This window comes from Aplidium turbinatum, chromosome 7 (assembly GCF_918807975.1).
Source record: "Aplidium turbinatum chromosome 7, kaAplTurb1.1, whole genome shotgun sequence".
Taxonomy (NCBI): Eukaryota; Metazoa; Chordata; class Ascidiacea; order Aplousobranchia; family Polyclinidae; genus Aplidium; species Aplidium turbinatum.
Window position 1 is genome coordinate 28,075,957 of NC_137478.1, and position 17,258 is coordinate 28,093,214.

At 39.0% G+C, this 17,258-nt stretch overlaps 1 protein-coding gene across 2 annotated transcripts in view; it reads right to left on the reverse strand.

Moving 5' to 3' along the window:
* Positions 1-1,996: 1,996 nt before the first annotated feature.
* The window catches only part of LOC145774643 (uncharacterized), a 91,299-nt gene continuing 76,037 nt past the window's right edge, over positions 1,997-17,258 (reverse strand). For both annotated transcript variants that reach the window (XM_082585935.1, XM_082585933.1), the window contains 3 exons: positions 12,601-12,783; positions 10,300-10,470; positions 1,997-2,542 (listed from right to left, as the gene is read on the reverse strand). In XM_082585935.1, coding sequence (XP_082442061.1) covers positions 2,439-2,542; positions 10,300-10,470; positions 12,601-12,783 — 458 coding nt within the window. In that variant the 3' untranslated portion in view covers positions 1,997-2,438. The remainder of the gene's footprint in view (positions 2,543-10,299; positions 10,471-12,600; positions 12,784-17,258) is intronic.

Consider the following 17,258-nt stretch of genomic DNA (forward strand, 5'->3'; position numbering starts at 1 on the left):
GAATTTATAAATCATCATGTTACATTAATACCCTATATAAAATGTTTAGAAAACAATTAGCCTACAAGCCGTAGTTGAAACGTCACTAAGCAATAAATCCGGTTGAAAATACAAGCATGAAAACCCAAACTGTCAAAAAAGAGGACATTTGAGCATTTTTTAGTGTCCTCAGAGGACAATTCATTTTTCTTGAAAAAAGAGGTCAAATCTTCTTTAGAGGACATGGTCCGGTAGCCCTAATCTATCAGCACACTATCGAGTAATGATACAAGTGTCCGGTGAACAAAGAAGGCCATCATGCTATGTTATAATGATGTAACCAGTGCCGGATTAAGGGTCTGCTAGCCTGTAGGCACATTTTATAAGTGGCACGAAAATCAGGGTTGCCAACTAAAAATTAGAATTATCAGTGATGCCAAATCATTGTCACAAAGATCGTTGTTGCAACTATAACACAGGGTATGGGATGGAAGACATTTTTTCCATCTTCCAACCTGAGATTTTCTTCTATTCCATCTCAGAAAGCTTTTCCATCCTCACATTTTGTGATCTCTGCGTTGAATATGCCACATATAAACCTAAAAACAATAGGCTAAATATAAGCTAAAAATTTAACAGCAGTATTTCCCTAAGGATTAGGCTACCTACCGTTTTGTGTTAGAACTAGAAGCGTAGATTGATTCTATAAATACAGAAAGAAACAACACGTAGCAAAGTTAAAGAAACTGTCGTAGTAGTCTACGTTGGAGAAGATAAAAAAGTAACGAAAATACTTGAGAAGCAACATTACTTTTGTTCAGGTTGCAAATACTTTTAAACGTTTACTTTTGAGACATTTTTGTTTTGTTTCCTTCTGTTTTCTATCAATTTTGCTATTGTAGTTTTTCGTACAAAAATCTATTTCGTTTAACTGCCTTCTCGAAATAAAACCCACGAGAATCTCCAAACATAGAACACAAGTGTCTTATGATGGAATGCTGTCAAACGTCAAGAAGTTTCCTCCTCTTGGGAGAAGTGTAAATCGTTTATTGCTTTCTGATTGGTCAATTCTGCCTAACGACAGTAGGTTTGACAAATACGCGTCAGGCAACAGTCCCGTTGGTTTAATACGAACCAAAAATCGAATTATTTCAGCAAGCAACGTAATATTTTGCATGTCTTGATAAAGCGTTAGAAAGTTAATGATGGAATTGGGATGGGATGATGGAAGATTGTCTTTCATTCCATCATCAAGATCTTCCATCCCAAAATCTGTCTTCCATTCCATCCCATTTCCTGCACATGGTACCGCGCAAAAACTTAGTCATATGCCTAACTAAATAACAACTTCGCGCGTTTTTGCGATTGAAAACGCGAAATAGTGGTGCGGTACTGATGAGCCCAGCCTCATGGGCAAAACACGTGTAATCGTGTATATCGCTAAGTTCTTTGCTACACTCGACTGCCGAAAAACATGTTTCCATTCATCTTTTTTTAACGGTTTTTGCAACCTTTATTTCATCTGGAAAAACAGAGCTATTAAGATAAATAATTATTAGCTTAGAAAATATTTATTTTGAAAACATGACTAAATTTCTACTGATTTTAAAGTGGCCTGGATTTTTGACTGGCCTGTAGGCACGTGCCTACTTTGCCTAATGGTTAACCCGGCACTGGATGTAACCTACTGTGTTAAGAACTTTATGCCGTGAATATTATTTTGCGGTAAAAATAAAAGATTATAGGCCAAAAGCGAATAGCAGAAATTGTTATATTGCAAAATGTGCATTAGCTTACATGGCCTCAAAAGGACATCATTGCCCCTCCATCTACAAAAAATTGAAGGCAGGGGGGCATCTGCCCCCTCTGATTTATGTATGCCTTCGTTTGCGATGTTACTGAAAATGTTTCCACCCAGCTCGGTCAAATTTGAAGTTGCTTGTTGGCATGGCCTGTGTAGCCTACACAGGTCACCATGATCCAGACTTACCGTGGACTCTCACTGACAGCGTTTTCAGAAAAAAGGATTTTAATAGCGGTTTAATAACAAAATTATTCAACTCAAATATTTTTTGAAAAAAAAACAAAGAAAAAAACAAACAAGAAAACGAACTAGATAGTAGGCTATATAACCTAAGCTTACATCAGCTTAAAGGCTTACCCTCGAAGTTGTAGCGGCAATGAGAAAAGAGAGCACACTCAATATCATACCATAGGCTACTAGGCCTACACAAGCTGCAACTTGATCTGATACCAATTATTAGCCTATCACCAGACCAGAAAACTATTATCGACTTGAAAAAAATTTGCGCTCCATAGAACGATTGTCGTGGAAACAGAATACAGCCACAGGTAGGATTCTTAAAACATTTGGCCCAATAGCAATCTAGCTCTAGCAATGACTTCCATGCCAATCCTATGCAAAAATGCATTTCGTCAAACCGGCCAGAGCAACAGTTTTATCTAGTCAAAAGTCTGCTTGAGAGAAATCCGAAGATTGTAATTGTAAATAATTGTTGAAAGCTGAGTCGGTTTCGGCATCCAACACTAAGGCGTATATCATCTGCGAAAATAAATTTAATAAATTTTTAAGCAGGTTATACAGAACATTTATCCGACAATTTGAATTGAGCTAAAACTCATCAACAAATATTTCGGTATCAATATCTTCGACTTTTCCAAATCAGTGTATCCTATCTTGGTGATTTGTTGAACACGAGTTTCTTGAACAACCTATTTGAATAATGAGAATTCATGTAGCCTACTCAACATCGTGTTCAATAATTCACTGTAAAAATGTTTCAATGGCAATGAGAGTTTCATGCTGAGTTTCACGAAGCATTGGAAGCAACATTTTCATTATTTTTTGTAGTCTAGTAATAGCGCTTTCTGTTTGATGTTAATTTGCATTGTGACATCATCTTGACACATTATTTTACAATTTGCGGCGTCACGGTTTGTCGTGAAGCTTAAGAGAAACCCCTCAGAAAAGAGACAAACAAATGGCCAAAGAGTGGTTGAAGTCAGTTATGAACGCTCCCTAACCGTTATCGAAGCTTGTCAGTCGTTATAGTAGTCATGTTTTCTGTTTTAGATCATAAAATATGACTTTTAATTTTTACTTTAAAATACAATAATTGATTTGTGGAAGGGAGGCAACGAGACTGCTCACGCTGAGTTTCACGAAGCATTGGAAGCAACATTTTCATTATTTTTTGTAGTCTAGTAATAGCGTTTGCTGTTAATTTGCATTGTGACATCATCTTGACACATTATTTCGCAACACACAATCCAGTGTCTGCATATTATAAACACTTGCGGTAGGTCACTAGGTCAGCCAGTGCTGAGATCTTAACTACTAAGTAGCTGGTTTGGTAGGTACATGCATTAGACATTTGAATTTTTGTAGTGACTTGTTTGTTAAAGTACCGGTAGCTGAGTATCTTTCGAAAGACGCTTTTGATTGTGATGACAACTACGACTTGCCTTGCATGTTTTATACCAAGTATTCAGGTCATTTCAATTCGTGAGCAAGCTTCTCCAGAATGTCGTGGCCTTTGGCCTACCTATATATAGGCAGGGTTGCAAGTCGATATTAAAAAAAGTAGGGGACAAATCGATAGCGATAGTCAAACAAAAAGTAGAGAAATATCCGATTTCAATAGTCTCCGAAAAAAGTAGAGAAATATCCGATTTCAATAGCCACCCAAAAAAGCAGAGAATCAAAAACAGGCAAATCGATATCAAACGCAATTAAAAAAATACAAATCAAGTATCTGATTTTATACTGCCTATCAGTGTTCCCTTTCTGCTCAATCATGCATAACTTCAAACAAAATGCATATCGGTACTGTTCAATTATCGTTTTTCTCGCATGAGCATCAAAATACGCTATGATGTGTTTGTCCGTCGTATGTTATTGAGTAGAATTAAAGGCATGAAAAAATTCGCAAAACAATCGAATAAAGAATATCGATTCAGTAAAAAAAAGTAAAGAAAAAAAAACCATAAACAATATTGGCGGAAAAAAGAAAAGACTTGGACGTAATCGATATTGAAAAAGTAGGGAATAGCGCTATCGAATAGCGATTTGGAACTGATACTTGCAACCCTGTATACCGGTCACTTCTTCTTCTCTCGTATTGTCGCTATATGTCAGGGCATCCGTTGGTTAGCCACTGCCTGGTGTCGTCATCAATGGAAATTAGGCCTTCCATACCATGGAGTGGTCTATATAGCCGGCAATCCTTGATAATGTGGGCTGCGTCTGCATTTCGCCACACTCACAAGCAGCACTCTCTGCCAAGCCCCAACGCAACATGTCTGCACCATAGCGTCCAACACCAGTGAGCAAACGGTTACGCCTTACGGTTACGCAACCGGTCACTAATCCAATGATTGTCCGCAATGGGCAAAATGAAGTAAAGGTGGGACAGACGCATGCGATGAAAACAAAGACAAGTGTTTGTAATCCCAGACCATAATCTTATGTGCTAAACGTTGTACTGCAAACAAAGACGTTGAATCTATGTAAAATATTGCAATGATAAATCTAAACAACTTTTGAAAAATCACTTGGTGATCTGCTTTGGTCTACATGTCAAGCAAATCTGTAAAACGAAAGATCTGGCTTTAGCTGAAAGAGTAATTGTAATCAAAGAGTTAGGGAAGAAAACGCCGCAGAGAGTTGTTGCAGCAAAATTTGATGTGGCACAGGCGCAAATTTCACGGATATGGAAGGCACGGGAAAAAACTCTTGAACAACCATCGTAACAACATTGACAAAACTCACCTTAAGCAAGTAGAAGTTGTGTTTTATTTCCAGCAAACACAACTTCTTCTGTCCATCTTTCAGACCAAGGTATCATCAAGAATTTCAAACATCATTATCGATGGAGTATGTTGCAAAAACTTCCGGTCACCATCGATGCTGATGAAAACGCTACAGCCACCAACATAGCACGCGCAATCTTTTTTTTTTCGCTGATACTTTTCGGTCATTTGTCCGAAACGACTTGTAAAAATTCGGTCATTTTTTATTTATTTCGATCGTTTTTTCTGATAAAAATATTTTCTTTCAAGTAGCTGATACAAACCAAAACTGGCACTTCTTGACTAGCTACAACATTAGGTTTCGCTGAGAAACATTGTCGTGTTTTATCTGAGAAAAGTTAGAACAGACAAACGTTTATTCAACGTTCATCAGCGAAACTCAGTCTTGCAACACTCGGCCGAATTGACTATATATTTTTGCGGACATTTTGACCGAATTGACAATATTCTTTTCGGACATTTTGCTAAAAAATTAGTCAATGACCGATAAATGACCGAAAAAAAAAACAGCGCACAATTAGTGTTCTTGACGCTGTAAATCGTATGTGTGCTGAAAATCCAATGTCTCATAGAGACTTGCTATTAACTTACATTTACAATGCTGTATGTGAAGGTACCAATAAAACTTTAATGGACAGGATCCACCACAGACTATGTGGGACTTCTCAAGAGGCATAAGTCATAATTTTAACTTGGACACTTAAAGTCAACTGATGTTTTTTAATCAGAATGCTCTAGTCTAGATGTTGCGTAGCTGCATCAGCAGTTTACAGAACACGTTGTGACTGACAGTCATTACTAGGGCCATTTTGTTTATGACCTAAAAATTGAAAAATATGACTTTATCTTATGAAATGTATGACTTTATTTTTAAAGAATCAAATTTATGCTAATCTCCGTAGTCCGTAGTTAATCATTCGTATGTAAGTTTTTACATGTATTTTGAACAATAACACACTCGAACAACTAACAAAAAACTTCTGTTTTGCTTGAAAATCACTACAAAATTCAAATGTCTAATGCATGTACCATTGTACCCACCAAACCAGCTACTTAGTAGTTAAGATCTCAGCACTGGCTGACCTAGTGACCTACCGCAAGTGTTTATAATATTCAGACACTGGATTGTGTGTTGGGACAAGATGATGTCACAATGCAAATTAACAGCAAACGCTATTACTAGACTACAAAAAATAATGAAAATGTTGCTTCCAATGCTTCGTGAAACTCAGCGTGAGAACTCTCATTGCCTCCCTTCCACAAATCAATCAATGTATTTTAAAGTAAAAATTAAAAGTCATATTTTATGATTTAAAACAGAAAATATGACTTTATAATGACTGACAAGCTTCGATGACTTCAACCACTCTTTGGCCATTCGTTTGTCTCTTTTCTGAGGGGTTTCTCTTAAACTTCACGATAAACCGTGACGCCACAAAGCAACTAGATAAATTATATATGTCACCACTGTTCCGAACAGCTAAACTTTCGCTATCGTCGCCCACTTTGGCCGTCGCCCACTAGGCTCGTCGCCCACTTGATCTATCGCTCACTTGGCTCGTCGCCGTCCTGGTCTCGCCCAAGTGGGTATTGCCCAGTTCTCGTGTACCGGTTGATGATGCGGTCTGCGGTCTATTTCTCAGCAGCACATTCACAAGTAAAAGAAGAAGTCATTCCTATTGGTGCATGGTTGAGCGGAAAAGTGCGACACCGTAAGGAGGCGGTTGAGGTGCACCCATGCCTGTCTGTGTAGTGTCAAGGCCAGTGGGACAGGTGTCGGCATCGCGGATGAACGAATGGAGTCTAGTGGCGTTTGACTTCCATTTATGGTCTGCCCAATTAGCCGCAGAGATGTTTTGTCTATCAGCTTCGTTGATGAGAAGTTGAGCGGCTGGCACGAATGAGTGTCTAGATTTCAGTCGACGGGGTGCTCTTCAGGAGGTGCAGAAATCTTGGAATGGAGAAGATGGTTGGGCCCCAAATGCCCATCGACCGAGAGACAGAGTAGCCTCTTCGTGACGAAACTCAGCGGGTTGGATGCCAGCAAGGATAGGAACACTGTCCAATGGTGTGGGACACAGGCACTCGATCAGTGTACGCAGAGCGCTGTTGATGTTGTGGCAATGAGCACTGCGGCACCAAACAGGTGGGCAGTACTCTGCTGAGGAGTAGACAATGGCGAAAGCTGCTATACAATAAGAGTCAGCCCTCGCTCCACAGCTGGAGCCTGTCAAGCGCTTGAGCAGCGCTGCGCGCGATGAGACTTTCTTGGGCAGAGACAACAAATAGTGGCAGTACGTGAGCGATCTGTCTAATGTCACCCCAAGGTATTATGGTTCTGGGCAGAAGGACAATGATTTTCCGTTCAAGACATTCAGTTCACGATCAGCTTCGGGGTTATGTAGATGGAAAGCTGCTGCTATTGTTTGATTTCGTTGAATTTCAGTCGCCATTTCTGGAGATTTATAGCTGATATGGTTTTTATGTCCTGGCTCAGCATGTCTTCTAGGCTTTCCAATGACTTTGTGGAGTGGAGAAAACAAAAGCTAAAAAGACAGCCCTGGCCTTCTTTTTTGCCTCAAAGCAATCCTCGATGTCTTCGGTCAAGAGTGTGACCTGTTCTACGAAGGATTTTCTGCGCCGGAACCCAGCTTGCTCCTTTGGGAGTATTGGATCGATGATTAGATTGACGCGGGGCGTGGGCATAGATCAGCGTTTCGAGAATTTTGAAAGCAACACAAAGGATAAATATCGGACGATAGCTCTGTAGGTCCTTTGGTGGCTTGTGCAATTCATTGGGCGTGGAGTAATCAGCAGTTTTTACATGAATTCAACGTGTCCAGGCCTTGAATCAACGTGAAAAGACTCATTGAATAGCCAGTTTGAACTGAATTTCTCAAACCTGCTTTTAAACAGACCAGCTTTTTCCTTACGAAGCAAAACTATAACGATGATTTATTGAAGCCAAACTATTTCTGATAGATAACAGAAGCTTTAGGGTATTCACCGAAACGATACAAGTTGTATACGACCGTAAACGTTGTTCCAAAGGTAAGCAACAAGAATTTGCGTCTATAGACGCTTGCCGGGTGGCACAAGCAAAACGCGCGCGCGTCTATAGACGCTTGCCGAGCGTAAGTGGTTAAGGCTCTCATGCACAAATGTGGCGATGCCGTGCTTCCTGTTTAAGGTAAACCCAGTGGGTCTCTTGGAGGAGGATGACGAGTGCACGGTTGGTATGGGCAAGTTGCTCAACAATTTTGATATTGCTTGTTGTGCAGCCTCAATGTTGAGCTACTGAATGGTGGAGTGTTTGAGCTTGTTCATTACTCCTTGTAGCTGTGCCGTCCGGGAGGAGGCTCTTAGTTGACAAGTTTCGTTTCTCAGATGATAGAGGCGGGGAGGCTCTTGACGTCCATGTCCAAGCTCAAGAGTGTCTTCTAGATTAATCTACGACGTTGCGTGATAGCCAAGCCATATCCGAAAAATGTTATTGCAGTTGAGGATGGGTTATTTTCGAGATGTTCTTTGCATTAATTGCTTGAATGACTGATTAAATTCACCACTGTGTAAAAAATGACAAAATGTATTTTAGAAGTACCAGTGTCTCAAAAAGTAGAGTCAATTCAGATAAACTATGGTAAGTGCATTTTTGGATTCAACGAGCTAGAATAACTCTAAATCTTTCTTAGACTAAGTAAACATTTTTTTACCATTACCAAATGCAATAACACCCGGCTGGGAGGATGTTTTGCCTCTCTGATTAAGTTTGGGGGTCCAGTTGGAAAGCGTTGTTTCTCTTGAATTTTTTGCGAAGCTTATCGCGACAACTAAAGCCGGTACCAGTTACCACGCGGTAATTTTCTGCGATTTTTTGTCTAATATTTATTTGACCTACCCACCTAATGGCTATTTAATAGTGTTACATCAGGTTAAAAAATCATGCAGCTTTCAGTAAAAGATTCAGTTTCATGGCCTTTTAGCCTGTTTGTTAAGAATTGTCAAGGATTTTTATCTGTTTGCGTTTAAATAAATATGACCGGAAATGAAGTCGCATTTCATGGAAATAAGCTACTCATATGATGGTATGATGACCATAAGTACCGTAAGCTATAATGATCATAATCCCACTCTGTCAGTCCTAATTCCACCGCGTGCAACCCTTTTTAAATTTTTATGCAACCCTTCCTCTTTTTCCACCTATTTTCCCCCCAAATAAGGCTATTTGAGTGTTCATCATATTGGAGCTTTTGTTTTTTCAATTTTCTTTAGGAAGTGCGATATAATCCATAGGTAGGGATGGGCAAAATAGAAGAATAAGCTATTCTAGAATTATTCTAGAATAATTTTTCGAATTTAGAATTTCGAATACCTATTCTAGAATAATTTTCAATTAGCTTCAGAAAATGTCAAAAACCTTTGTTTTTATTCTGGTTTTATTGAAGAGACATCATGGAAAAGTGGCAACGAAACGAAAAACAACAGTAACTGCCTAGGAGAGCAAGTCTTTGTTGCAGTGAAGAATGTTAAAAGCTTCTAAATGCTCGCCAGTGAGCCGCGATTGCAGTTTTGGTGCTGTTAATCCAGCACTCGAGAAGGATCCTTCTGAGGATGCAGAAGTGACAGGAGTGGCAAAATACTTCCTCGTAAGATAAAACAACAGCGGGAACTTTTCTTTATTTTTGTTCCACCATTCACTTGCATCGCTGTTTGGCACTTTTGCCTTAAAGTACGATCGGATTTCCTGGCCAGCTGAAAGCTGTTCGTTGTCGTCGTTACATACTTGATGCTGAAGGCTGAAGTATTTGTCGCTTCAACACCGGATCTCAATAGACTATCCATTTCATTGGATTGCTGCATTGTTGTGGAACTTCCAACACTAGGTGTAGCGGTAGCTTAACCCAGAGTTGAATTGTGTTCCATGTTTCGTACAATGAAAATAGATGCAAATCCACAACACAACGGTCTTCCGACATCTGAAAGAGAGCTGGCTAGCCGTTTTCGCTAGAGCGAATAGCTATCGCTGAGCCGAATGTAATTGATCGGCGAAATTTGATAAAAAATTTTGGTAGTGGGAAAAGTGGATATTTTAATTTCGGTTTGGAAAATTCGGTTCGAAATGTCATTTCAATTCGAATAATTAGATATTCGGATTGCAACTATTCGAAATTCTATTTTGCCCATCCCTATCCATAGGCTACACTAATGCAGTTGAACTCAAAAGGGAAGCATCTGTCATATTACAAAACAATCTTCATTCAACGATATTTGCAAGTAGGCCACATGCGAATATGGCTGCTGCGATTTTCTAGTAAAAGCTGAAAATAAAAGTCAGTGTTGATTTGTAGTGCGACCTTACCAGCATGTATTACGTTTTCTTAACTGGTTGTAGTGTTAGAAAGGTTGCCAATGTATAGAGTAAACCCAAGCCATCAAGTTCACCTACGTCCTTATTGAGTTGACTTTCTATGAACAAAAGTAACTTACAGTCCAGACAAGCATTTGTCAAATTCCATTTAAACTTTTTGTTGCAAAATGTAATGGGAGGGAAGGATCTCGGAAAATATCCTTTGGGGCAAGTATAATTGCCTTTACACTTATGCACACAAGGTTTGTCGGAAAACACGACTGGGATTCCACCCTGAACAGCTCTGCATTCTGAATACAATATTATAAAACAAAATATTAAGCTGTGGTCTAATACTAGTATGATTTTAGACTAGTCTATTGCAGAGCTGTAGGAGTGTAGGGTGGAGTCAAAAACCACCGACTCCACTACACAGCTTGTCTTCAATGAGTTATTGAAGGGTTTTTAATCTGCAGTAAACAAAAAAACAAATAAAAACACATCAACGATTTTAATGATATATGCATTACTGCAGAATTTCTGCATATATTTCATACGTAATTCTATTGTCACACATAAAAAGGCTGGCTTTGAGTAATTCACTTAAAAAAAACTAAAAAGGAATATCGAAGTTTCGGAGCCATCGTATGAAGTTAAATATAGGTCAACAACAAACATTACTGGTACGCAATAGATTGAGTTTCGCTGTTAGCAGCATGATCGTTGCGTTTTTCACAATGTAAAGATTGTGAATTACAATGTATATCTTCATTGTGAAGTAAACAAACATTATATATAGGACCGCGATACATTAAAGCAGGGGTGTGCAAACTTGCAGCACTGGAGGGAAAAATAGACATAACCAGCTTGGTCCGTGGGCCACAGCTGTCTTCCACATTATGTAGTGCCGAGCATGAAAAAAACAATTTTATTGCAAACATAAATCAATATTATTACTGGCACATTTACTTCTGCATGAAATTTGAAATTAAACTAATGAGAGATATGCATCTACAATATTTCCCCAACCATTCTATCCAAGTTCACATTAATTGAAATGCTGAGAATCCAAGTTCACTTTCCAAGTGCCAGTACTTGCGTTCACTGGAAATACTATTATTCACTATATTATGACAAGCGTGCACGCAGTAATTGACCACACAGCTACCTCAAGCCCAGCTAGCCTAATTTCACACTGGCTGAACTTTTCGGGTTGCCAAACAAAAAATAATGTTCACTAACCGTTGCAACTTGAGATATAAATTGAGATTGTTTAGCTGGTCACATTTCAATTAAAATTGCGGACCTTTCTGTGGTCCACATTTGTCAGGCCGGTCAAGGTTTGCACACCCTGCATTATAGGGATGGCAAATAAAAATAAAAATTAGGCAAACGCTATATTTAGGAGCAAGTCTTTTAGGCGCAAACAGTTACGCGCCGGTCATAGGCATGCACACTGTGGCATCAAGATATTTAGGTGCGGAGCACTGTGGCACCCGTTCATTTAGGTGCTGTTCCTAGTAATGTCTGCAGATTGTATCAACTTGGCAGGTAAGGCAATGCTTTTCACACAAAATGTTATATTGTACAGAAAAATATGTTGTTTTGCATTTACTTGTTGTTAGTCAATAGTCATGGCTTCAGTGAGTGAAGCTGCTTTATCCGGCAATATTTTTCACACAAAATGTTATATTGAACAGAAAAATATATATTCTATTTTTAATGCACGTGTTTGGCATTTATCTGTTGTTAGTCCAGGTTTGCGTCGGCGACAGCTTTATCAATAAACTATTCAAGTTTCCGAACATGACTGAATTCACTTTTAGCTAAACCAAATAATAACTACACTAAACATCAGTAAAAATATACAGTAGCTTATATTCAAGAGGGTGGTAGGCTTGAGTAAAACGTAACTTAGTTTTCCGTCAAAACCCCGACTAGGTTTTGCCTAAGCTGAGCTGATACTATCTGCAGACTTTACTAGGAATAGCACCTAAATGAACGGGCGCCACAGTGCTCCACACCTAAATATCCTGACGCCACAGTGTGCGCGCCTATTTGACAGGCGCCTAACTGTCTGCGCCTAAAAGACGTGGACCCTTATATTTGAACAGTCATGATGGGCCGAGGGCAATCTTATGTTGTAGAAACGAATTCGCTTTATGGTTATAACGGTCGAGTTTATCCAATAATGCAGCAAAAAGTACAATACACTGTAACACGTATTCCTTCTGGCAGCCTTAAAAGTATGGCGTTAACTCTATCACTAAGTTTTAGACCATCACACATTATCCTTTATTACATTATTGCATTTGAACTTCGAAAACTATCAGCCACCTGCAGTCAAGGATGCAAGTTAGTTAAGCCTATTCCTGACTAAGTTACTTACTAATAGCCTACTAGTTTTTTTGATAAAGCAAGATTATGATACCAGCAATTACCTGGTTTGCAGTTGAGGGAATATTTTTTTGGCATATCCCATTTCGCAGTGGTTAGACATTTTACAAAAGGATCGCCTACCACATAAAATCCCTCCGGGCAAATGCGTTCGCCAATGCAGCCACATCCACAGGCCTCGAATCGCGGCCGTTTAATACTTACTGTATTTTGTTGAGATGGACATTCTGAAAAAGAAAATAGGGGTTGAAAAATATAACTACAGTAATTAATTTTTTTAATTGTAGCACAGTGAACTGTGCTGTTATTAAAACAATTTTCGACCATGTTTTTTGTCGTATCCAGGTTTCCGCCTGATGGTTGGAGATTTAGATTAAGTGGACGGGAAGGCAAGGAAGCCAGTCTTCGTGTCCACCTTTAGGCATACCTTAAAGTGTCTCGCTAAAGGCACGACCACATGCTCATGAGCAGTGTCGAACCGGTGCTTTTTCAAGTGCCGTACCAGTGCTCTCACCACTAGCAAACGAGCTACCCGGTTGTCTGAGAAATGGAGCTTCACAAGGATCGTGCTTTGGAACGCCTTTCTCATTCTACCCATGCCTGCTTTGTCAGCACCGGTGGAGTGTATCTTTAGCAAGAGTGGCATCATCACGAGGGCTCACCATGCAAGGCTCTCGTCAGTATGCAGAGGGCTCACCATGCAAGGCTCAAGGCCATCTTCAGTATGTTGAATTTTATGAAATGCCAAAATCAAACCAATGCAAGTAACATTTCCTACACATGCATGTGTTGTTAAACTGAGGGATTATTACAATCGATATGCGTAACCCCACGGCAGGCTACATTATATGTTCTTGAATAAGTGTGCTATGTTGATTGTGTAATTCTTGCAAGGTGTTATTGTACTAAAGTAACCTTTAATTATGCAATCTTTTATTGCGAAACTTGCTTCTAGAAGATTTTGTGTTTATGCGATTCTCAAAAGGTCTTTGACTTGTTGACCAGAAGAATGAGTTCTTGTGATGTAATATTACCATAGTTTCTGAAAGCTTCTGGTCAAAGCAAACCTGTTTAAATAGCCGCGTGATTTGAGTATGATTGGGAGCCATGGGAGGGTTATGTATTATGGGGATTTGAAGTTGAGAAGTTGTAGTGAAAAGTATGTTGAGGACGGTTGTAGAGTTCTAGCTGATTGTAAATTAGTTGCTATTGCAAGTTGTAGCATATATCTTTTAACCCTCAACATACCAAGCGGGGTCTCGTAGGGACCCCAGAGGTGAATTTTTTTATCTCCCGCCTTACCTATAGCAACAATTTTTCTCCTTATCTGTGTATGTGTCATAAATTTAAGCAAGTTCAGTTTAGTGCAACAAAACTTAAAAAATTATTTAAAACATATGCAAAAAACAACATAACGTTACCTGGGGCCCTGATGGGACCCCCCTTGGTATATTAGGTTACAAATGCTGAATGTTATCCAGTTAACTTCACGCGAAATATGTCCTTACATTTTGCCAGAGTTTGAGAATTTGATGACAAATCAACACGTGGTCAAAGAAAAGAAAATGCTAAACTTGCAGCTTTTCGCGAAATTTGAGATGCATTTGTAGAAAACTGCAAAAAATCTTTTAGCCATTTGAAGAAGTAACGGTACATGAACAATAAGTTTCTTTCCGAGGGAAATGTCCAATGAGACAGTACATGAAATCAAAACCAGCAAGATATGCAATTAAAGTGTGGGCAGCTGAAGACGTGAAAACCACTTACCTGTATAATCTCCAAGTCTATACTGGAAAACTTCTTGGGAGTGCACCAGAGAAAAATCAAGGACGTCGGGTTGTGTGTACTGTGTGACATGATGAAATCACTGTTTGCAACTGGAAGAAGTGTTACCACAGATATGTTTTTTACATCAGTGCCAACTGCAGAATTTTTGCTCCAGAAAAATATCACCAAGACAGGAACACTGAGCAAAAAAGTCAGATATTCCTTCAGTTATGGAAGTTGCGAAGGGACGATATGTTTTATCGTCAAACTTTATCTTTTCAGATAAACTGCCAGTTGTAAGCTATGTGCCCAAAAAAACAAGACGGTTCGTTTACTATCTTCTCTTGATGATTCACTATCTAATGAAGATCACAAAAAAACCAACATGATACTTGAATATAACCGCACAAAAGGCGGATTGGATGATGCAGACAAGTTGGTGAGTGAATATTCTTGTGCCAGACGAATGTCAAGATGGCCTTTCCGACTTTTTACGAGCGTGCTTGACATTGGAGCCCTGAATGCCTATATCACTTGGGTGTTCAAAACAGAGACTGGAACAGTAGAAAATCTAATCGAGAATATTATTTCTTGACGGAGTTAGACAAAGAATTGACGAAACCTAATGTCTTGCGCAGAGCATGTAATCCATCTGGTTGTCAGCTTCACATCGTTAGAGCTATTGAAGGTATGGGAGTTTCTGTAGCTCGAAACACTGAAGCTTCAAATATATTCTCAACGTCAAGGCAGCTAGTGAGACGGAAGAGAAGAAGATGTTTTCAATGTCCTTGAAACAATGATAGAAAAGTTAACATTATATGCTTCAAATGCAAACGTTTCGTTTGCGAACAGCACTGAGTCACCAACACAACTGTGACAAGTGCAAAAGAATGTGAAGATGACAGTGAATGAACTGTGTGTTTATGAATATGATCCTTTGTCTAAGTAATTTGTAGAAACACATATATTATACTGCATGTGATTCTAAGACTAAAGTTTTAGTTTTTATAACACTTGGGGTAAAAACATGGGTTTGTTACAGTGTCATAAAAATGGCATCTGCTTTACTTACAATTTCAGCAATCTTCCTTTGTTACATAAGCTGTATAAACTGTAATATAAGTAAGGATGAAGAAAGTAGACTACAAGTTGGCTTGTGCTTTAGTGTGCCGGTATACTGATTGTATGTATTGTGAGAGAACGCAAAACTGGCTTTGCCAATTTGCCGTTTGTCATTTCCAAGGAAGAATGGCCTCCTTCATCACCAAACCTGAACCCCCTAGACTTTGGCATCTGGTCTTATCTGGTGAGCAGGGTTTCGACTAAACACCACCAAAGTTTGGAAGCGCTGAAGGCTAATCTGAAAAAAGAATGAGCCAAAATACCTCAAAGAGTTATTCATGACTCTTGCAGGTCCTTTTCGAAGCCTCTCCGACTTGTTATCGACGCAAATGGCCGACACATTGAGTAAAACTTGTTTTTCCTAAATATTTATTTATTTGACAATAATATTATATGTTTATTACTCAATTTTTATCTACCATTTGTTAAATACATTTGTTTGAAGTTGTAACGTTAATTATTCATGACCCTGTATATACTGTATACTCTAAGCAATAGAAACGATGGAGTCCTTGGAGGACCCCATCTTGGTAAACGACGTTGGTGAGCTAGGCTTGGTATGTTAAAGGTTAAAGCTGTCGAAGAAGTTTGCTGTATTTCTAGAAGCATTCTACAATCTCAAAAGTAGAACTATTCGACATTTAATTGACTGTTTAACGTTTGATAGCCCACTAAATAACGTCATCAATCTTTCCATAGTCTCTTGACGTGTAAGAGGCAAAGAACTGTGACAGGGATAATTGAACCAATAGCACAATGATTGGGTACTTTGGCTTTTTTGTCAACTTTGCTGAGGCAATCTTGCTTTATGTAAGTTTCAACTACTAATGACTCACAAACTGGTCACAGCGGTAAACCATAATCTCTTCGTGGGAAAATTGTAACATAAGATTCCCGAATCCGTTCGTCTGTATGTAATGACCGAAAAAGTAACACTCCTTTGAAACGTCTATTCAAAATTGTATTTCTGTAAAATTAGCCACCTGGCTGTCAAAAATGGGATGCAACGCCGTGCACCACTAAAACTTGTCACTACAGAACAGATTACTTGGATAAAAGACGGAAATTTTCGTCCAGCTGACAAGCACTAAGCAAACCAGTTAAACATGCGACCAACCTCTTCAAGCAACAATTTTAAAATGAATGACCAGAATAGATATCAATATCTCAAACTCACGTACGCAGTACTGTGACGTAATAGTGAAAGACATTGTCACGCAATTGGTGCAATTTTGGCTCATTTCTAAGAAAAATTCCATGGCGTAAGATTCAGTAGACCTGAACGGTTTTATATGACGTTTGATTTGTATAGAGATTGGCCGTAACATAACGACCCCTAGTTATGACAGTCTAACATGGCATAACTAAAAAGGAATTTAAGGACAATCGTGAGCCAATGAATAAAACACACGATACACAAATTATTTGAGTCACTCACGTTTAAGTTAATACGCAAATACAAAGGGCATGCAAAGAATGAACAACAATGCGAATAATACACGACGATACATGAAATTGGTACCATAGGTACACACTAAAATGACGCTATATACATACAATAGTTGCGATAATAACCGACTGTTCTGGGCTCAGACAAGTATCGGCCACCGCAGACAAAACCAGACTTAAACCATAACACTTAGGTGTTCTTTACGGGGGCGAGGCACGAAATATCCCTCAACACGTAGTCTACTTTTACTTTCCCTGTACTCTCATCATAGTTGCAGACGGCAACTTTAGCTCTACGAACCACAGGCTTCCCTTTCCTAATTTGTGGAACTACCTCATGCACCCTCCCAAGTTGATACTTCCC